This window comes from Equus asinus, chromosome X, assembly GCF_041296235.1.
Source record: "Equus asinus isolate D_3611 breed Donkey chromosome X, EquAss-T2T_v2, whole genome shotgun sequence".
NCBI lineage: Eukaryota > Metazoa > Chordata > Mammalia > Perissodactyla > Equidae > Equus > Equus asinus.
Window position 1 is genome coordinate 138678957 of NC_091820.1, and position 22289 is coordinate 138701245.

Consider the following 22289-nt stretch of genomic DNA (forward strand, 5'->3'; position numbering starts at 1 on the left):
ATTGGGTCACCAGGCCCCTCTCAGCTGCAGCCCCCTTCGTCAGCTTCTCCTTCAGCCCTTGCCCACCTGCCCCACTGGGCCCTGGAAACACTGGTCTCTTCTTGGCCTCTTCCCCACGGCCTGCCCCACCCGTCACAGCCTCCAGATCGCAACCCGAAGACCCTCACTCACCACCTCGTCATCCTTCCAGCCAGGAACCCGAGAGTGCCACACCCACACCAAGATGCCCCTCAGCACCCACACTGGGCTTGGCCCAGACCATAGGCTCCGCTGCCCCAAGCCTACCTCCTCCAGCCCCCCGGCTCCTGAGCAATGGCTCTGTCACCTCCACTGCCCAAGCCAGAGCCCCAGAGCCATCCTGGACCCTCTTCCTGTCTGTTCCACACCTGGTGCATGGGCGTGGCCCACTGGCTTGGCTCTTCCCCCTGAAATGCACGTCCCCAATTCAGCCACCCCCTGCCCCCTATTCTCTAGGCCCAGCTACCAGCATCTCTGCCTGGATTGAGGCTCCCTGCTGCCACCCTGGCCCCCTGCAACCTTATCTCAGCATAGCACCCAGTGACACCTATTACTCCCTGCTCCTCCTGGGCCTCCCACCGGCCCGCCTCTGGCCTTTCTCCATACTCTGTCCAGGACGCCCAGCCTCACTGTCCCTGACCTTAGCTCCAATTGCTTCTCCTCCTGAGGGTCCCACGAGAGGGAAGGACACCACTATGCACCTGGCCAGGCCCTTCTGCGGAGTCTGTTTAAGCAACTTCCTGCTGTGGGCCCCTTGGCCTGAGGCAGGACCTGAGACCGCACCTCTCCCCAGTGTCTGCCTCCAGCCTGTCGTCACACGTAGCCACAGGCTTGTCCCAAAGAATCTTCCTTGCAATGCATCCAAAGTGCATTGGGGCAGCCTGCGCCCCAGGTCCCATGCTCCCTCTGGATGTGTATGGCTTGCCAGCTGCTCCCACACAACCCCTGGGGGTCTCATGGGGCCCAGCCTCACAGGACACCTTCTCTCCTCCCCGGGCCCCAGCCCCAGCTCCAGCACGAACTCCCAACCTCCCTCCTGCTCTGCCAGCCTTTGCTCCGCCGGCCCCTGCAAGGCCACCCTCCACACTGTGGCCATGCAGACTCTCTCCCTGTCCTAAGGGTGAAGTTCAGGGTCCTGACCGTGACCTTCAAGCCCTTGGCTCTTGGTGTCACCCCACATGCCCTGCAGCCCTGTAACCCCTGCTGCCTTTCCAGACATGCACTCTACATCCCCGTGTCACTGTACCTCCATACAGGCCGCTATCTGGGCCCCAGGCCTCCCCAGCTCCCGCTGTGTCCCCTCGGGGCCCCTCCTCGTCCTGCAGCAGCCTACTCAAAGGCTGCCACCTTGTGAACCCTCCTCAGAGTCCAGTCCCTCTGGCCACCGTTGGCCCTCATGCGCCCACAGCACACACTTACAGCAGTTACTTCTCCACACGGCCATCTGTGCTCTCCACCCAGGGCGCTGGGACCAGTGAGGAGCAGAATGCCCCGGGGAACTTTCCAAAGCTACCATGCCCTGGGCTGCCCCCAAAGCTCAGGATCCTGTAGGGCTGGGTGAGATGGCACCAAAGAACTCCACGATTAAGGAGCTCCCCTAGGGTCCAAGGGGCTTCTCCAGGAGAGAACCAGGCCAGGTCTCTGGCTCATCCCTCTTGGCGTCCCGAGCCTCTGAGTCAGTGTGGCCAGGGAAGAATGTCCCGCTAGAAGAACGGGAGTAGCTTCTGTAGCCAGATGTCCAGGTCACCCCCGTGCCTCCCGGCCGCTCAGCTGTGAGCCCTCAGCCACCCTGTGCTGGCCCTGGTTCTGCTGCGAGTCAGCCCATTTCACTCCCATCAACGAGCCTAAGGCGGCACTGGCTTTTCCAGCAGCTGAGACAGCAGCCCCGCCCCGATCTGAGGTATCTGGCGGGAGGTCAGTGGTGCCTTGGCCACCTGTGTGTCTGTCTTCTGTGTGCCCGTGGGCTCTCAGGCCTGCCACTGCTGCCTGGCTAGTAGAGCGGGTCCCCTCAGTTGGAGTCTTGGAGTCCAGGCTATTCTGTCAGTGCCCATGTAGACTGGCTGATCAGGGGCCCAGAAGGAAGGGACTCGCCCAAGGTCACTCAGTGACAGCGTGAGCTAGCCAGGGCGCAAGTCTCCCCCCCCCCCCCCCCCCCCCCCGTCCCCTAGTGCACTCCCCGTCTGCTCCGTAGAGACCTCCATCCCTCCACAGCGTCTTGGCTTTACCATGTTGGATTCACCGTGCTCAAGGACGCTGAGCCAGTCGGCCACTTTAGCTCACTTTTTAAGAGCATCTTTCTTTTTGATTCAGAATATCTACTTGAAAAACAGAAATAAAACCCAGGAGAAATAAAGCCCCCAGGTAGCATGTCCACCTCAAGCCAAGAGAAATATTCTTTAGGCAGCTGGCCCTAGATTTCTGGATTTTGTGAAGCACAAAATTCCTCCCCAGATTTTAGAGGCCAACACAGCTTTTTAAGTTGCTAAGTGAAGGCATTTTGTAACCTGCTACCTGCTCTCACCGTCATTCCATACTAACGTATTAATGCACCAGACACTTAGGGTGTCATTCCAGAACAAAAGAGAGTCCTGGAAACCCAGAACATAGAGCTTTCAGAAGCACTCACGACGTGGTCTATTTCGCATTCTATTTATTATAGACCAATGAGAAGCTTCAGCAGCAAGTGGGCTTCTGGGGCATGGGGTTGGGGGGAGACGACAATTTTGTGGTATTTTGACTGATGCCGTCATCCCATTGGGACACCCGTGGAGAGACCAAATCAGAGGCAGGAAAGGCGTCTTTCCCTTCCCTCGTTGCCTTTGCCACAGTAAGAGTCCCCTCTTAAGACAGACCTGTGTCCACAGCCTTGGGAGTGTCTCCTTAATCTAGGGAGGAGATGTCCCCCAAGGAGACGGTGGCATCATGGCAGGGGTCATCTTCCTTCAGTGCTGTGGAGTGCACTTGGCACTGTGCCAGCCCCCGAGGGTGCTCGGTGCACCTTGCTCACGGGATACACTGGGAGAAGGGGCTGGGTGGCCGAGTACACCTGATGTCTTTTCCACAACGCATCCAGGGGTTGAAATGACTGACATCTTCATTTTGGTTGGGGTCAGGGGAATCCGAGCACTCCAGCTGCCTTCCTTCAAGAAGCCTGGCCCTGGGTCAGATACCCTGCTGACCCTGCTGGCCACCACAGGGCTCCCGGGTGAGGTGGGGCCCCTGGCCATGGCCCAGAGCAGGGAGCCGGTGTGCTCCGGGCTCCAGAAATGCATACTTGCTTTGCTGCCCACATCATCCAGTGAACTGTATGGCACTTTCCAGAAATAGATCCACCTTCTGAGGCCAGAGATTCCCCCCTCCCACTGAGGGCATTCCCTCAGAGGCGGCCAAAGGTGCCCCATGCTGGGCTGGCCTCCCAGAATCTAGGCACATGGCCTCCCGATGGGGAGACCCGCTGTGGCCACTTGGCCACAGCCCTCTCCTGCCCAGGTCTGACCTGCCCTAGACCCCCTGCCAGTCAAAGGCAGGGTCAGGAAGTCCAAAGACACTGAGACGCTTAGCGAGTTCACCCACCTGGGGCTCATGTCTCTTTTGGCTCCTAGGAAGCTTAAAGGGTGGGGGACAAAGCAAAAGCCATCTCTGCTCCCCAGACCATGCAGGCTCTCTGCTCTCCCTCCAGCCATGCCTGTGGCTCTGTGGGAAGGAGTTCTAATAAGAAAAAGCAGGTGCTTCTGGAAAACCCTCTCCCCCTCTTTTTAAATCCATTCTTCCGCTGAAGCTTCCCACGGGGAGCCCCCTCATTCGCTGATTGGACGAGCCGAGCCACAGAGGAGAGTGATGGCCGCACCTCCCAGCAGGGCACTAGATGTCCCCCCACCACTTAGAGCAGTGTAAAGGAAGGCCGGCCCAGGGAGTCCCCTGGCCATGGTCCCCATGCCATTGAGGAGCGCTACCACAGGGAGCCTGGTTTCTAATGGGAGCATATCACATCCCTCAGGTGTGTTGGGGCGGAAAAAAAGGTTGAGAACTACTGACCTAGGATAACAAAGTATTGCCAGACAAAGGTATTTATTGACGAGTGGCTTGCAATGAGCATATCGTGAATGCAAATAACTCTTTCTAAAACGTTTGTAGTGTGTCCCGATGGTTAACCCCGCCCTCCCAGTCTTCTGAGTGCTAATCATTTGCTCAGCAAACCCTCTTAGTGGATGAAGCAGAGGCTGGCCTCGGCCATGGCCCTATCAGCAGCACCGTCAGCTCCCAGGGAGCGGGGTGACTCAGATGAGGCTTTGCTGTCACGATATGTGCCCAGTGTGGCCCCTGTCCTCGCCCAGCCCCACCCCCGTGCGGTAGCCCGGACAACAGTGCAAGCCAAACTTTATCTCATTTTCTCTCCCACAGATGGAGGTAGTGAGTACCTTCAAGAGAAGCGGTTCATTTCAGGGTGCTGTGCGCCGGCGGTCTTCGGTCCTCAGCCAGCTCCATGACGTAACCAATCTTTCTACCCCTACTCACCTAATTCTCTCTGCTGCCAATCCCGCCAGTGCCGCTGGGAGTGAGTCTTGAGTCCCCTTTTCTCTCATAAATGGCATCTCTGGGGGAGAAAAAGTCTCCCACCTCTTCTCTTTTTTCCAGTCTTGCATCCTCCGCTCACCGTGGCTTTTCCGTTCTTTCTTTATCGCCCTGTCCAGTCCTTCCCGCCCAGATGGTGTCTCTCCAAAGCCATATTCTCTTATGAAATGTATTGAACCCATGGCACTGCTGGACCTTCTGTTCTTTTCTTTGTTTGATTTTTTGGTTTTCATTTAGTGCTCCTTCTGTCCTTGGTTTTCTTTTCTTGAACTTGTCTGCCTTCGCTGATAGTTCTTCATGAACTTGGGCCACTTCTGGTGGCGTCTGGTGTCAGGGTGGGGCCTTGGTCGGTGTCCTGTGGGGCTGTGAAAGGGATGCATGCAGGCTCAGGGCCACCTTCTGGGGCTGGAGCGGGAAGCAAGTGCCTTTTTGGCATCATTTGCAGGGGAAGAATCCAGCCCACCTACTTGGGATTAAAGTGGCAGCTTCCAGAACTCTCCTTGAAGTGGTTTCCAAAAGCAGTAGACCTGATGTGAGCTTCAGGAGGCTGCTATCACATGTCCCCAGGTGGGCTCAGTGGTGGCCAGCTGCTCCTGCTCAGGTGCTGCCTGCCCTGTAGGCCCTTGCCCTGAGCCACCGGCTGTTAGTGGTGTCTGAGGTGTCCCTCAACTGGAGCCCTCCTCACGCCCCAAGCCTGCGCTCTGCTCCGTTTCTATTTGTTCCCAAAGCACCTTCGCTCTTTCCAAACAGGCCGGGATTGGAAGGTCTTAACCCCATCTGGTCAACACTCTTTCTCCTCTTTCCTCCGAGGAGAAGCCGGGAGAAATCAATCCCCTTCTTTACATTCCAATGGAACGTTCCCGCCATGTCGGTCACATTTTAAAGAGAACCCAGGGCCTGTCCTGAAGAGGGAGAAACGTCCATAATTTCTCACATCTTTTTACAAAGACAAAGGGAAAGCCACTAGACTGTTGAAGCTGCCACCCACGGCTCCCCCAACGAGAGAGAGCACAGCAAACCGTGTGAGCCCCCTGCCCTGCCCACCCCCTCCAGGGCTGCCTGCTTCTCAGAACAGACTCGAGATTTCAAAAACCGAACAGTAAACCTTCCAGTAGGAGCCCAGAGCCCCTGCCGGGATGGGCTGATGCTGCCTCCTGCCTTTCCTTCCAGTGACCCGGCTGCTCTCACCCCCGGGAGCACAGCCCTCCCGCAGACAGGATGTGACCTGCGCCTTGCCCCTCAGATTCTGGGATTGGGGTTTTGCTCAATTTCTTCTCTTTTCCTTTTTTTTTTTCCTTTTTTGTCTTTTCTTTTTTGTCTTTTCTTCTTTTTTTTTTTTAGGAACTGGTGAGAGGTCCCCCATGGGGGCCATCCCTCCTCTTGCTTAAGCTGTCATTTCAGGCCACTCTGCCCTTTAAGGAAGGGATGTGGGCCGCACCCGTCCCCACCGGGCCACCTTGTCCCCTTCGGAAACAACGTGTGTGTGTGTGTGCGTGTGTGCGCACGCGTGCACACGTGCACACACGCGCACACACCCCTCCTCCAAACCACACCTCCAGCTCCCTTACACACTCACTGGGCCACCCACCTGGGCCACAGATATTGCCCAACAGCTGTCACAGGTGGGTTGGAAAGCTCTGGCCTTGTCCCAGAGGGGCCTTGCCACAACTCCACCCAGAGAGGTCTGCAGACGGCTCGCCAGTCAGTTAAGGACAGAATTGGTGCGTGTCCTCCCAGGTGCGCCTTGGCCAGGACCCGGCTGGGCAGCAGCACCTTCCTTTCTTGGAACAAAGGGACAAGAGAGGGCGTGAGTCTGCTCAAGGGGCATGCACTGACCTGCTCCTGTCCCTGCCTCCCCCTTGACTTCCTCCACGTGTTTCTTTACCATCTCTCTCTGCTCTTTCTGTCTGTCTGTCTGTCCATCTGCCTGACTGTTGACTTGGGGTGAAGGCAGCCAACAAGGTCCCCACACTGCATGCCCCTCAGCCTTCTCCACAGCTCTGGCCTTGTTCCGCTCTGGGGCCAGCCTGGGCCTCCCCTCCACGCTCCTGGGTGAGGCCTGCAGTCTCTTGGCTCCCTCTGGATTCCTTGGGCTTCTTCCCTTTCTCTCTCCTCTCTTCCTTGGCTTCTAGCACCTTCCTTCCCTCCTTCTACAGCCGTGTGTCCCTCACCCCCTTCCCACTTCTGGGAGCCCAGCAGTGCCTGGTAAGAACAGTGGGAGAGATGCCACTCCTCCCACTGGTCACTAGCCACTCCTGACTAGTGTCTTGCCAGAAGAAGGGCCACTGTCCCTTTCCACACCACATGCTGCTGGGCAAGGAGCAGTTGGCAGGGCCCCGGTGAGAGCTGAGGACCTTCTGTCTGAGGAGGGCACTGGTGTGACAGCAAGGGGATCCTGATGTCCCAACTCACAAGGGCCAGGGCCCTGCTGTGGAGGAAGATGCTGGTTGGAGGATCAGGCGACACCGGGGGACATGCCTGCTTTCTGAAGCTGCCGACCAAAAGCGCTTTCTGCCAGCATCACCGCACCGTGTGGCAGATTGGTTTGGAACTCTGAACCGGCCCCCAGTCTGAGCTGCGAAGACCCCGAGAAATCACCAAGCCAGCACCCTCATCCTACAAATCAGGGGAAGGCCTAGCAGAGAGAGGCTAGCCCCAGGCCCTCACCCTCTCTTGGAACTTGTCAGAAGGAAGGCGAGGGGCAGGTGGTGACAGAGCTCCCAGCCTTGCCAAGAGGCAGTATCGTGTGAGGTGCAGTGCTCATAGGCTCTCAGGCGGAGGTTCCTATCCTCCTCGCCCACTGCCCAGCCAGCCTGCCCCTTGTCCCCGGTGTGGGGGCAGGTCTCTCCAGCACATCAGGGCCTCTGGTCCAATATCACTTCCACCGAGAACCTCAGGCTCTCCAGGTGGAAGGTCCAGTGCGGGGTGTGGACAGGAGCCTGAGGGCCAGAGTGATCGGTGACGTTGCTCACCAACACAGGCCCTGGCACATAGTACCAATGCAAAAAGTGGCCGGAGAATGTCCTCGGTGCCAGAGGGAAAGGAGAGCCCCCAGAGGGGTGACGGGGGGTTAGAGATGCAGTGACCCTTGGGGCTCAGTGCACCTACATTCACATCCACTCCTGCTTTGTAGCCGGCCCCTGACGCCCTCCTGCATGTGTGCATGCACCTCTGCTGCTTCTGGATTTGCAAGTCCCAATACGGTCCCCACTCCCACAGTCGCACGCAACGACCTCTCAACTCCAGGATGGCCTTGGCTGCCTCCTTCCCGCTCACTCAGCCATTTCTCCTCTCTGCCTGGCCTGGCGGCCACCCCCCCCCACCCCCATCCCAATCATTTCATTCTCGGCCTTGGGTGTAGCACCTTCCCCTTCAAGCCACCACCTCATTTCACGGGACCTCAGCTGAGGCCTTGAGGCCGGCCCATCTGAGTGGCTCAGGAAAGAGCATTCTTTAACAACCACTTTTAGTCAATCCCCTATTGGCATGTCAGTCACCGCTGTTCCTGCCCGAATCACACTGACACACTAATGCTGCTGGGAGCTCAGCATCACTCCCCCAGCTGGCTGTCAAGATCCCCAAGGTGTGGCTGGAGATGGGGTTCACTTGGGTTGACTAACTAGAAGCAGGGAGCTGGATGGCTGCCTCCAGCTGTGAGCAGGGACACACAGATACACCCCAGCCCCTCCCCAGCCACACACTCAAAGCCTGTTTGCCAGCAGCTAGCCTCAATGGCCCTCCAGCAGCAACGCTGGGCCTCTGTACTCAAATCTTTACTGTTGCAGTGGTTCGTGAGAGGGCTCCTGACCCAGCCTGGCAAAAGGGGCAGGGGCGGGCAGTGGGTTTGGTCAAGTGTGGCCAGAAGGGCTCCCTCTGGGCTGGTGAGTTCTGATTAACTGTGCTGGAAAGAGATCAGGGCAGTTGCTTTATTTTAATTGGCTTTTGCAACATGAAAACCTTCTGTCCAACGTGGCAAAGCCAGGCCAGGTGAGCCCCCACGATTTTCTTGGCCACACCCTCTGGAGCCCAGGGAGACATGCAGCTGCCATCATTAAGGCAGCCCCGCAGAGGAAGGAGCCCTGCAAAGTGAAGGCATCTTGTTTGCTTCTTTCTCAGGAAGTTCATTGATTTTGAGCCGAGTCTCCCCACTTGGGTTTCTGGGAATAGTGTATTGGCATTTTCTCTTGGCTATTGGACAGTGTGCACACTGTCTCCACACTAGGAAGAGTATCAGCCCTGCCCTGCCTGAGCATTCCTGCACCCACGGGCCCTGCCGCGGGAAAGGACCTTCCAGGTGATTCCTAAAGCACATGCCAGCTCGCAGGCTAGGGCCAACCCCAGAACCCCTGCTCCAAGCCCTCCCCGGTAGGCACTTCCCAGCTGACTCCCAGAGCTGGGAGCCAGCCCCCAGGGAGCTCAGGAGACTTACTGGAGGTCCTGCAGCTGGACACTCTCTGTGCGTGGGTCAGCTCAGTGTGATGTCTGGGCTTTCTGAGTCCCGGGCACACATGCATGCATACAGGACAGGAGGTAACTTTCACAAAACTCACCAGCCATTAGCACTTTTGGCTTGCCAACGTACACAAAGCCATGTCTTTAGTTTGGTTTGCGGCTCAATCACTCAGTGAAAAGGCCAACTCTGGAATTTGCATGATTGTGTTTCCTGATTCCCTGGTGAGGAAAGGGAGCCTTCTGCGTGCTGCCCCCTCGTTGTGGGTATGGTGGCCCACACCTCTTTGTGTTGCTTTCAAGTCATGATTCACCCTCACGTCTACAGGGAGGATTTGGGGCCTGGGAACCCCAAAGTTCCCAGCAAGCAGTTCCTATGGCTCTCCACGGCTGCTGCATCCAGAATTTGCTCTAAATCCAAAGCCCGTATGCCAGGGGAACTGACAGGTCCCTTCCTCTCGCAGAGGGTCTGGATTAGTGGTTGGTACAGAGCCAGGCATATCTGCCAAGCATATGGGGGCTTTGAGGGAGCAGCAGAAGGGCAGGGCAGCTGTCAGACGGAAGACTTCTGAGTTCTGTGGGCCTCGGTGGTGAGACAGGAGCCGAGGGCTGCGAGTGCGGTGATCCCCAGGGCCTGCTTGTCACCACAGCCCAGGGGAGAAAAGGCCAGGAGGATCAGGCAGTTTCTGTTGTTACTGTTGTCATCATTCAGGAGCCTTTCTTTTTATGTTTCTCTTCTCTTCTTTTGTTTTTCTTCCCTTTTTGCATTCCTTCAACAGTGTGGGGGTCCCCTCAGCCTTCGCTTGCCTCCCTGCTTTCACATCCCTTCTTGCCTCACCCCCACCTGCATTGCAAACTCGAGCGATTGAAGGTTGAAACAAAAGCGAGGCACACCCACTTTCAGCTGTGACCTCCACCCCTCTGATCGTGCCCCAGCCCTCCATCAGGAGCATGATCACCTTGCAGAGTCTGACGCAAGCATCCCTTCTGCTTCAGCTTGGTGTGGCTGGGGTGGTTCTGTGGCTCTGGAGTGTCACCCGCCCTGCCCCCGCTAATGGAGCTCATGGTTCAGGCGAAGGCAGGCCAGGGCTTCCATGCAGGGGGAGGGGCAGGCAGCCATTATGGAACAGAGGCGCACGCTTATGCCAAGTGCACGTGGTCGTGAGCCTCAGCAGAGAAGAAAGCAGAGCAAGAGAACTATTTGGGGCGCTATTTTGGATAAGGTGGTCCAGGACAGCTGCTCGGAGACTGGATATGTGAGCTGACTTCCGAATAAGGAGACGAGGCCAGCATGGGCCCTAGTGGCGGGAGAAGAGTCTAGACAGGGGAAGGGAGCTGTCACAGCCCCAGGGGAGACTCAAGCTAGTTGGTTAGAGTGAAGTGGGTGGAGAGCCACATGCCAGGCTGTGTAGGTCCCCTACTTTCAGCACCCACCCACTGCGCCCCTGCTGGATGCAGGTGCCATTCTGGGTGTTGGGGACATTAGTGAACCAGACAGACCCCTGCCCTCAGGGGCCTCGTGTTTTGAGGAGAGGAGACAGACGCGAGAATAATGGGATGTGTAGGGTGTTTGAAGATGAGCTGTGCTGGGGAGAAAATGAAGCAGAAGAGGTGCAGTGGTGCAAGAGGAGATGAGGAGTTGTGACTGTAAATAGGGAAGGAGGTGAGCGGAAGCCAGGAGGCTCACTGGAGAGGAAGCTTCTTGGCACAGGGAACAGCCAATGCAAAGGCTCTGAGGCAGGAGTGTGCCTGATGTGCTTGGGGAAAAGCCAGGAGGCCAATGCTAGGGAGAGTACAGGAGGAAGAGGAAGAAAATGGCAGGCCCAGCAGGACTTCAGGTTTTCCTTCGAGGAAGACACAGCTATTGAAGGGTTTGGACCAGTGGAGAGGGTGACAAGCTCTGGCTTTCATTTGAAAGGATTGCTCTGGCTACCGTGCTGAGAATAGACTGTGGAGGTCAAGGGCAGCAGCAGAGAGACCAGGGCAGAGGCATGGGGCAGGGGTGAAGCTGAAGAGGCAAGTGGAGCCCAGAGTCTGGAGACAGAGATGTGGGACTTGTGAGCAGCCAGCTGGGATTTCAGGCCAGGGGAGAAAAGAAATGTGTGGCTGTAGACAAAGATGAGAAAAGGTCCAAAGACGAGCCCTGGGGCCCTGGGACATGAGATGATGGAGAGAGAAAGGAGGAGGACCTGGAGACTGTGTCCAGCGGGGAAGCAGGGGTGTGCTGTGCAGAGTACTGAGTGCCCAGCCGGGGAGGTGCCCAGGGAGTGGGGGCAGGAGAGAACAGGGGGAAATAAGGTGGAGGCTGTGAGGGTCTCTCTTAAGACGGAACAGATAAGTAACCTAGAGAAGGGAGAGCCAGATGGCTGGGCGACATCCTTGAGTGGGTGCGGGGACTGGGATGGGGTGCCTGGGCAGTGAAGGAGGAAGCAGGGCCACGTCTCGGATGCCAGGAGGTGGGGGGCACGTCGGCCTCATGTTGAGTGAGATGGAAGTTATGGGAGAGCCCAGCCCCAGCCCGAGCTGATCCTCTTCGGCCTTCCCAGCCCTCCGGGCTGTGACCCTAGGAGTGATCTTCACGGGGATGTGCTTTTCATGTCTGTCTTTTACTCTTAAACTGCCCCACAGTAGAATAGACCTTGGGGGGGGGGGGGTTCAGTTGGATGAATTCCCACGCTGCACAGGTTGGGGCAAACACCACCGCAGTTGGCACTCAGAGCAGCTCCATCACTGCTGGAATGTTCGGAGTCCCCACCTGCTAGGTGGAGGAGGGCAGGGTCTGGCTCAAAGGTCAAAGAAAAGTCACCTTGGCCACGCAGGCAGGAGCCGGGAAAGATCAAGGGACCAGGCAGGCAGGGTCTCTGCCCTTGGTGGGGTTGCCGAGGGGCCTCCAAACCCCGGCAGACATGGTGGCAGCAGTGAAGAGGTTTGGGAACCAGGGACCACAGGACCCATTGATGTCTGGTACTGGGGTCGGGGTCGAGGTGCCTCCACAGTCCATCTGGAGCTGGGGCAGGCAGACCAGGCAAGGGCCAGGGTCGGTGGGGGCAAGGCTGAGGGTTGCCCTCGGCCTCCTTCAACCTGAGAGGCCCATTAGCCATCCGAGGGGAGGTGAAGGAGCAGCAAGTGCGTAGGCCTGGCCTGCTGGGAGGGGTGGGCCGTGGCTGCAGACTCAGGCGGAGGTGCTGCCAAGGGCGTTTATGGTCTCAAGGCAGTCTGTGGGCTGTGCGCGGCGTTGACAGCTTTGAGGGCAGCAAGGTCTCTTTGGGAGTGTAGTGATGGCATGGTAGTGATGGAGAGGTAGTGATGGCCTGAGGACCCCGCCCTGGGCCTCTGGCATGGTCCCAGGCTGGGCAAGGAGCCTGAGGAGGCAACAAGGGCGCTGGCTCCGTTCAGCCTTGATGGTGCTTTCACTGGGACACACTAAACTCCACTGTGGGGACGTCCTTGGCCCCCGTGTGTGAGCTCAGGCCTCCGGGGCTCAGGCCTTCCCCTCAGAAACATTTTGCTGTTTCTCACCAAACCAGCGCTAGTGTCCCAGGAACTGACTGTGCCCTTCGGCGCTGGGTGGCCTGGAAACACCCCGTCATGAGACCAATACAAAACCATTTGTTAATAGCCCGAGATGTGAATGTGGGGAAATGGGACCTGGAGGAAAGCTGGAAGAGACTCAGGATGACACGAGGCGAGCTGAGAGCCCCAAATAGTCGAAGGTTTGAGCGGGCGGCCCTGGCACCCTCTGTTGATGACTGAGCGACTGCTCTGTGCCAGGCTCCAACAATAAGCAGCAAATGGGGCAGATACAATCCCTCTCCTTGAGGCCAGTGACAAGACTGCTGTTAAAGTGAGTCTTTGATGACAGCCAGGCCAGAGCAGCAGAAGCTGGGGAGGGGAGGGGTGGCCACCCTTTTGGGGCGAAGACTTTGGAGTTCAGCCAGGGGCAAGGAGACCTGAGGATGGGTTTGAGCAGGGGCCTGGCCTGAGCATGTGACCCAGGTTGCAGTGAGGGGACCAGCTTAGCGAGTGGAAAGGTTGTAGCCAGGGTCATCGGACCATTGCTGGCATACTTACCACAGAGGCCCCAGGGGTCAAGGGCAATTTGCCTTCCTTTCTGTGACTTGAGGGGTGTGGCCAGCAGCTGGAGTAGGTGCTCCGCCACCGCCGTGGCTCCCCCACTGGAAGAGGCCCAAATAATGAGGCCACATCTGCAATGGCTACAAAAAGTGAATTCTACTTCTTTGCATTAAAAATATCAAATGATTCCCAGTTTCTGTGTTACCCCTATCTCCGAAGCCAGTCTGGGGGAGCTAAGGAACTGAGTGCAAATAAGTGGCCATCTGCTATCAGGAAGCTGTGGCTCCCCAAATTCAGAGAAAACCCTAACTAGATCTAAGACATGACGTTAGAAAATATCGATTTTCTGGAGTTCTTTGATCCCCTTTGTTGCACTCGAAAGACTGCGAGGCTGGCCTGGTTTAAACTGATCTGGGAGCACTGAGCTGGGCTGAGCAAGGCCGGCCCCAAGGTCCAGGTGCCGGAGGGTTGGAAGGGACTCCTTGTCGACAGTGAGATTCATGGTCTAATCGAGGAGCAGCAGACTCTCCTCTCGAGGCTGGAGGGTCAGGCTTTTCAGCTTTGCAGGCCAGGCCCCTGTCACAAGCACACAGCTCCGCCCTTGGATCTCGAAGACAGCCATAGACAGTGCATAAATGAATGCGCATGGCTACATGCCAGTAAAACTTTATTCAAAAGTCCAGGCTAGGGGCTAGAGTTAGCCCTTGGGCCACAGTTTGCCAACACTTTGTCTACACCAAGAAAACCAAACCCTAGAACCTTGGGCCTGGAAATGACTTTAGAACTCATGTTGTGTCCACACACTCACATAGGGAGGGGCTGGCTTCTCATCCCAGCACAAGGCCAGCTGGCTCATGTGGGGCCCAGCAGAGGCCTTCTCGTCAACTCTGGCTTCTAGAAGCAAGAGGGAGCCCAGGCTGGGGGACTAGGGAGGGACCAAAAGAGGCAGCAGCTCTGTGGCTTGTAAACGCTATGAGACTTGAGCACATGTGTAAGAGAGGGTGGAGCAGCCAGGGGAGGGAGGGACTAAAGAAACCGAGGAGCTAATTCTGGGAGCAGGTTCCTGCAGGTGCGGGACTCAGGGGGTGCCTGAGTTCAGCTGGGCCAGAGGGCCACAGTGGCTTGAAAACAGGGCGTTGTGGGAAGCTCTTCTCTGTGGGGAGCTATGCTGAGCTGAGGTCTGTAGATGCCAGCAGGGCAACCAGGGAACAAGGTGTAGAAAAGCCTGGTGGATTTCAGGGACTGACAGAAATTGTCTGACTTGGAGGGTGAAGAGAAGGAGGAGAGAACAGGATAAGCGAGGTTGGAGGGGCAGGGAGCACCAGATTGCAAAGGGCCTCTGGTGGCAGGAAGGGTCTGCAAAGGGCAGTGGCAACCTAATCAGATGCACCCAGCTGCAGGCCAGGGAGCCCAAAGGTGACGCGAGGAACCGCCACAGTGCCTCAGGGCATCCGAGCGGGACAGGTTTGGTGGGCGCAAATCAAAAGTGGGACCATTTTCAGTCTTTGCCTCCAGATGGGGGCCTGGTGGGCTCTTGGGCCTGGAGCTCTGAGAAGAGACCTGGGTCACAGTCCGCGGTTATAGCCAGATGAACCCCAGAGCCATAGGCAGGGCTAGAAGATGGGCTTGGGGATGTGGACAGAGAGGAGGAGGGGCCGGACCAGGCCAGGGCCCCGAGGCACCCTGGGACAGAGGAAGAAGCAGTGGAGGAGACGGGGCCAGTGCAGCCAGCGAGGTAGGAGGAGGGCCAGGCAAGGGCAATCTCAGGGAAGCAAGGAGGAGTTTCCAGAAAGAGGGGCAGTCTGCTGTGTTGAGTGCCCCTGAGGGATCAAATAAGATGGAGACAGAGAAGTGGCCGCTGAGCTTAGCAGCAGGGAGACTGGTGGCCAGATGGGTCTGGCCGTGACAGGTGCTGGCTGCGGCCACAAGACCTGAGGGGACAGAGGAGAGGTCCCTAGAGAAGCCAGGGAGAGAGACCCACTCAAGCAAGGCCAGCAATGTGCCCATTGGCTGAGGACTTTCTCTCACCAGCAAGTCCTTCCGACTTTCTGGTAAGAGGAAGTGGAGAGCTCTCTCTCCAGCATTGTCCCTTTTCCAATCATCTTTCTGTTCTACCAAATTGGAATTCAGATGTGGCAAAGAGCCCAGGGGTCACCTAAGCCGGTGCAGGGAAAGGGGAGCCAAGAGTCCAGTGCGTCCATCACTTGAGTTCCAGAATATCTGTCCAGGTCAGCCTAGAGAGAGCCACTGCCATTTGTCCTGCTTGTGGATCAGTTGATGAGACTGAGACCCAAACCTGAAAACCCTCACCACAGCCAGGTAGAGCTGCCCCAAATGTTCTTTTCCAATGGTTGAACACTTGTCATGCAGTGCCCCCTGCCATTGACGAGGACGGAGCTCGCCAGCACCAGCCGGCCATTGATTGTCTCCTTCCTTCCTTCCTTCCTTCCTTCCTTCTTTCCTTCCTTCCTCCCTCCCTCCCTACTTCCCTCCTCCCACCTCGGGCCCCTGTCCCTCTACCTCCTGATCCAGATCCGGGTGGTGAAGGCATTCCGTAGCTCACTCTATGAAGGCCTGGAGAAACCGGAATCCAAGACCTCCATCCATAACTTCATGGCAACGCCCGAGTTTCTGATCAATGACTACACCCACAACATCCCGCTCATCGATGACACGGACGTGGACGAGAACGAGGACCGTCTGCGAGCCCCCCCACCTCCGTCCCCCAACCAGAACAACAATGCCATAGACAGCGGCATCTACCTGACCACGCACGGCACCAAGTCAGCTACCTCGTCAGTGTTTTCTTCCAGACCCGGGAGCCCGCTCCACAGCGTGGAGACGTCCCTCTAAGCAGAACTGCTCTTGGCACGCGCACACCCGCACACACGCGCACTCGGGCGGGCAGCACAGGCCTGCAAGGAGGGTTCGGCCATGGCACTTGCAGGAAGCCAGTCCATTCAAGGCTTCTTACCCGGACCCAGGAGACGGAGGAGGAGCAAGAGGAGGAGGAGGAGGAAGGAGAAACTAGAGAGCCAGAAGAGCTATGTTCCCCCCTTTTTTCTATCAAGGCTTTTTTTTAATGAACACTCCAATTCCACCGGATGTTGTCCGTTTGGGCTATGCGCTGGGGCAGGGGGCCGGTTTCGGTTTATTGGGAGCTTCGTTGCACCCACTCGTGAGCAACTGGATCGATAGATTCCTACAAAAAGAAAAAAGGCAAGTGCTGATTTGCAGGGCCGGGAAGGATGCCCCCACCCAGACAGCTCACCCCTGGGAACTGCCTGCAAATGTACCTGCCCTGCCGAGCACGCCCTTCCCAGGACACGTGTGCAGTCTGTATGTATGCGCGTGTGCACAGAAATGTGTGTGCGTATAGACATATGCGTACATGTGTGACGATGCAGATTTAAAGAATAAGGAACTATTTATTGGCATGATACTTCCATTCTTCTTATCAAGTGTTTTCATTTTGAAATTTCATTATTTATTGAGGCAGGGTTTTTTCAGGGAACTAGACAGCAAGAATATCTTTTTGGTCGCTTGGGAACATGCCCACCTTCTGCTCCTTTCCACCGTCCCTCCTCCGGGTCTTCCGGGCACACTTCCTGGGAATGTCACCCGTGAGAGTCTGGAGGAGAAGATGGGGGGGCTCGGGGTGGGAGCAGTTACAGTCGGAACGTTTGCACTTTGAGACCCCTGCCTACAGAGGAAAAAACCTTTCAATGGAATTTTGTATTTCAAAGGAAAATGCCAAAGTATTGATGAGAATGACCCCCTCCAGTGGGTGGAAGGGGGAGTTTTGTTTTCAAGTTTTTTTGGTTTCAATTCCAATTCCAAGTCCTGAATTCTAGCTGGTGGGCTCTCTTTGTCCCCACCCCAACTTCAAGAGCATGAAGCACCGCCCCCTGCAGCGCCTGACCCCGCGGGAGAGCCAGGTGGAGGCGGGTTGCCTCGAGGCAGACAGAAAGCGCAGAGGAAGAGGAGCTGATGGGCACAGTGCAGACCCCAGCCCCCTCGGCGCTGCTGCCTGGATTAACACTTTTTGCTTTGGCAAAGGCCAAGAAGTTGTCACTTAGGCACCTCTAAAGCGACTGGGAAAAGTCCTCAGTCACCAGCCGCCTAAGCGCTCTTCCGACCCTAGTCTTCTCGTTTAAGGACAAATATGACCCACAAAGGCGTGGATTTGTGTCTGCAGCCACCTATATGACACTGGGGAAGCGGATGCAGAAGCGAAGCCCCTGGGAGCGATGGCACCTCGTTGCTGTGCCTCTAATCAACCTGTGGCTCTTTCTTGAGAGTCCAGAAGGCTGAGGAGGTCAGTGCCACCACGTCAGCTGAGCACTTGGTCTGCAGGCGGGGAGAGCTGGGGCTGGGCTCCCCAGACGGTTCCCTCGGAAGCCTCTCCTTGCAGTGTGGGCACCCAGTGTGCCAAGCCTCAGTTTCCCCCAAATGCATGCTAACAGAGAGGGAAATGCAGAAAAAGCAGAGGTTCTTTTATCTTCTGAATGCATCTGTCTCACATTTTGCAGGGAGGCTGTTGGGGTCTGACCACAGCTCCCACACGTGCCTGTCGCTTGTGCGCGGGGCTGAGTCACTAGGGTACAGCTGGGAGCTGAGGGATGTAGGGTCAGCATGGAAACTGCAGGTGTGGCTGCGCATGCTCAGCAGCTGAGCAGCAGCTGGACTGGTGGCAAGGCTGGTTGGCCCATCACGTCCCCTCTCCAGCACCCACCAGCAGGGGCTCATCTACCACCACCTGCATCTGAGTGTCCGGGCCGACGTCCAACACTCTGGGTGCCCACATTAACATCAGTGTCACGTCACCCCTGAGCAGGAGTAGTCAAATCTCGGGCAAAGGAATTTCGGTTAGAAAAGAAAATCCCACTTAAAATGCCAGCTACAGATAACTCAAAGCCATCCCTTTTTTCCAAAGGGCACATTGAGAATGTCACCCATTTGTAAATTGTTCCCTAATGTCCTCGTTTAAACAACAACAAAAAGGGCAACTCAATTTGTTGAGGGTCTGTGTGTTCTTAAACAAGAAATAAAATTGGAAATGTTGAAATTGAAGAAGATACGCTGCATAATGCCGCACTCACGGGCTTCTTCTCATTCTCTGTTGTGGACGCGCTGATAGACCAACATCCAGCTCCCTCAGTGCTGCTGTACAAAGTGTCCATCGTTAGTCCCTAGGTCGCCTTTCTGCGGGGCGTGGGCTTCAGAAACGGGGCGCCAGGAGCTCGGACCACAGCTCTGGCTTCTCCGCAGGCTTCAGGCTGAGGGGCCTGGCTCTGCAGGCAGCCCCTCTCTCTAAAGCATTATATTACCTGGAATGGCTTGGTCAACTGCGTTCAGTTATTAAGTATGTTTTACATTTTTATCTGCCTGTTATAAAGATGAACAAAAATATCTTAATGAGGAAGACCACAGATGCATAATAATTTAAAGTCTGTAGTTGAATTTCCTAATTTAAAGAATAGACCAAAATTTCTGTGTAAAAAAAAAAAAAAAAAAATGAAAGGCTCCTACAATCCCGGTCTGGGTAACGTGTGTGATTTATTATTTGGTGAATTTTCGTCCAGAACAAAAGAGAGGCGTCTTCATGCGCTTCGCTGAGCTGAGAGTGGCAGAGTTGCCCTGGGGGTGTGGCCACCTTTCCAAACCTTGTGGAACAAACAGCAAGAGGCTGCCCTGGCCTGAAGGGGCAGAGGCGCTGTGAGCGGAGATGCGCATGATGCTGCTCTAACTGTCTTGCCCTGGAAGGGCCTGGTGTGAATGTCCAGGCCGCTGTCCCCAGAGAAGAGTGGGGGTGGAGGGCCCAAGATGATCACAACAAATCAACGTCAGCACACCAACGCAAACGCCAGAACCCTGACACATCCATCCCCAGAACCTTCCATCTTCCCAAGCTAAAATTCTGTCCCCATGAACCACTACCTCCTGTCACCTGCGTCCTCCTTGCTGTCTCTATGAATCTGACTGCTGTAGGGACCTCATGCAGACGGAATCATACAGCAGCTGTCCTTCTGTGTCTGGCTTATTTCACATAGCATGATGTCCTCAAGGTCCGTCCAGGTTGTAGCACGGGTCAGAATGTCCTTCCTTTTAAGGCGGAACAACATTCCAGTGTGTGGATGGACCATATTTTGTTCATCCGTTCACCTGTCGATGGGCACTTGGGTTGCTTCCACCTTTTTGCCACTGTGAATCATGCCGCTGTGAACATGGGTGTGCAAACATCTGTTTGAGCCCCTTTCATTCCTTTTAGGTATATATCCAGAAGTGGAATTGCTGGATCATATGGGAATGCTGTGTTTAATTTTTTGAGGAGCTGTCCAAGTGTTTCCCGCCGCAGCTGCATCATCTTACATTCCCGCCAGCAGTGCACAAGGGGTCCAGTCACCTACGTCCTCTTTAACCCAAAGCCACGGAAAGAAAACCCATTATTTCACTCGTTCGCTTGCTCCGTGGGTCATTCCCCCATTCATTCCTTCACTCCTCAGGTGTCTTTGAACACCTGTGAGTAGGAACATCTGTGCTCCGTGGCCCATCCCCTCTGCTTCACCAGCAGAGTGACAAAGGCAGCTCTGGCCCGAGACTTACAAATGACTACTGTGGCCATGGCGCCAAGACTTTGCATCTCGTTTCCTCACATTTCTATTTCTTCTCTCCACACATCACCCTTTTAGACTTGGCAGTGCCAGAGGACACATTTTCTGGGGAAGCTGCCAAGAAAGGAGAAAAATAGCAAATCCATCTTGAGCCATAAGGCTAAGTAAGTCTAGATCGGGCAAAACGCCCTATCAAGATAGCTGGTACCTTATAAAGAGATACTGTGCTCCCCCGAAAGACTCGTTCATTTGTGTCTGTGCACTCTCTTTTCCACTGACTTCCGCTATCAAATATGACACAGGTTCCCATGGGAAGAAATCAATACTTAGCCCGATGGCTTGGGGCCAGGGAGCACTACAACACCCACCCTGCACAAAGCTGGCTGCCATCTTCCCCAGCCGTGGTGCCTAGGAGCAAGGGCGCATGCCTGCAGCCTGGGGGCTTCAAACAACAGATGTGTCTTCTCTCCCGGTTCCGGAGGCCAGAAGTCTGAGAGGCAGGGGTTGGCAGGGTTGATCCCCCCGAGGGCTCTAGGGGAGGATCCTTCCTTGTCTCTCCCAGCTTCTGGTGTCGCCAGCAGGCGTTGGTGTTCCTTGGCATGCAGACACATCACTCCAGTCTCTGCCTCCTTCATCACATGGCTTCTCCCTGTGCATCTGTGTCTTCACATGGCACTCTCCCTCCGCACCTGTCTGTCTCTGTGTCTCTTCTCCTCTTCCTAAAAGGACACCAGTTGGGGCTGGCCTGGTGGTATAGTGGTTAAGTTTGCGTGCTCCACTTTGGCAGCCCGAGGTTCATGGGTTCAGATCCCTGGCACGGATCTACACACTGCTCATCAGCCATGCTGTGGTGGCGTCCCACGTAAAAATAGAGGAAGATGTTTTGTTACAAAATAGAGGAAGTTGTTGTTTGAGGAGATGTTAGCTGAGAGCCAATCTTCCTCACCAAAAAAAAAAAAAGGACACCAGTCATATTGGATTAGGGCCCACCCTACTCCTGTAGGATCTCATCTTCCCTTGATGACATCTGCAAAGACCCTACTTCCAAATAAGGTCCCGTGCCCAGGTTCCAGGGGTTAGGATGTGGACACATCTTTTGGGGGACATCATTCACTCCATCACAGCTCCTTCCACCCATTGACAGGTCGAGTAAGGCTCAGCCATTTATCACTTTACAGTAATTAAGATGTGCTCTGAACTGAAAAGCTCCTGAAAGCTTCAGGTTCTAGAAAATCTTATGTCAGTGTCTCATTGCTGACCTCTTTGAACCTGAAATAAAGGAGATGGAAGGTTGTATTTGTTTAATCTCCATTATTTTCTACAAAAGCCTCAGTAATAGGAAGCTAAAACAAACAAAACCGTTAGCACCACTGACTAATTCAGTGTCCTTACAAAGCAGGGCTGACCATGTCACATAGTCCCAGTGTCACATATGTCTCAATACTTTTTCTTCATCTCTGTTCCAATGACAACACACACCGAAGATGGAGCTTCAACCCCTGCTGCATCAGGAAGACACACAGATGGGCCCTGTGTGACAAGTGCTCAGATGACAGGCCCAGCAAGTCCTCAGGGCAGTGTGACAGGCACACAATCGGCGATCACAGTCTGAGATCACTTGGTCCAACCTGCTCAATTTACAAGTGGGAAACTGAGTCCCATAGAGAGAAAGGAACTTGCCTAATATTCGGTCATCATGAAAGAAAACCTAGACCCACAAAATCTCCAGAGACTGCAGGGAGCCCCAGCAGCCCAGAGCTTTCTGGGGCCATGCTTCCCTGGCTCAGTACCGTGGCTCTAGCTGGGGGCAGGATGCCCATGGACTCCCTAGGGAGCTTTATCCAACTATCCCCCCACTTCTTTCCACTAAGTCCTGGGGCGGGGGCGGGGAGGGAGCAGACTGGACCAGGCGCAGTCAGAGAGAGCTCTCCAGAGAGTTCTGCCCCCCGCTCCACGCAGCCCTCCCATCCAGAGCAGGATTCTGCTTTCTGAGGGCTAAGAAAACTGCCTCAAGTCAAGTGTGTGGGGCCGGCTGCTTCGCTGGAGGCTGAACCTGAGGAGATCCAAAGAATTGGAAGCTTCTATAGGAGCTGTGATCTTGTCGGGGCAAAGACAGAGAATCCAAAAGTGACACATCCGTCTCTGAGTTCCATTCAAATCCACAATGAGCGCTGGCCAAAGGCAGTGCCCAGTCAACACCTGGCAGGCAAGGCCGGGGGTGGCTGGGCGGTGCCTGGGCCTGGCCTGCAGGAAGGAAGGGCATGACGGCAGTCAGGTGCTCTTCAAACAGCAGAAGGCAGAAAGGACCAGCGAGAGAGCCGAAGCTGCCCTCGGAGGCCTGCCGGCTGGGCCCTTCACCTTCCACACTCCACGCTCAGAGCCCCAGTGCTGGCCCTGGGCCTGGATGCCAACCCTGTCCTCAAAGGGCTCCCAAATGAGCTGGGTGGACAGACGTGAAAAGGACACAGTAGAAAAGGAGACATTTACTCGGACCCCTCGCCCTGAAGACAAATAACACAGTCACTTCGTAAACTCAAGCAAGCCCCACTTCCTCACTTGTCA

At 55.7% G+C, this 22289-nt stretch overlaps 1 protein-coding gene across 9 annotated transcripts in view; it reads left to right on the forward strand.

Annotated features, from left to right (window-relative positions):
- The window catches only part of ATP2B3 (ATPase plasma membrane Ca2+ transporting 3), a 71548-nt gene extending 52896 nt beyond the window's left edge, over positions 1-18652 (forward strand). For 3 of the 9 annotated variants that reach the window (XM_070502531.1, XM_044763987.2, XM_044763988.2), the window contains 2 exons: positions 4420-4573; positions 15646-18652. In XM_070502531.1, coding sequence (XP_070358632.1) covers positions 4420-4573; positions 15646-15671 — 180 coding nt within the window. In that variant the 3' untranslated portion in view covers positions 15672-18652. Of the gene's footprint in view, positions 1-4015; positions 4083-4419; positions 4574-15645 lie in introns of those variants that run through there. The other 6 variants (XM_070502527.1, XM_070502528.1, XM_070502529.1 and 3 more) reach the window with 4 other exon arrangements.
- Positions 18653-22289: the final 3637 nt, after the last annotated feature.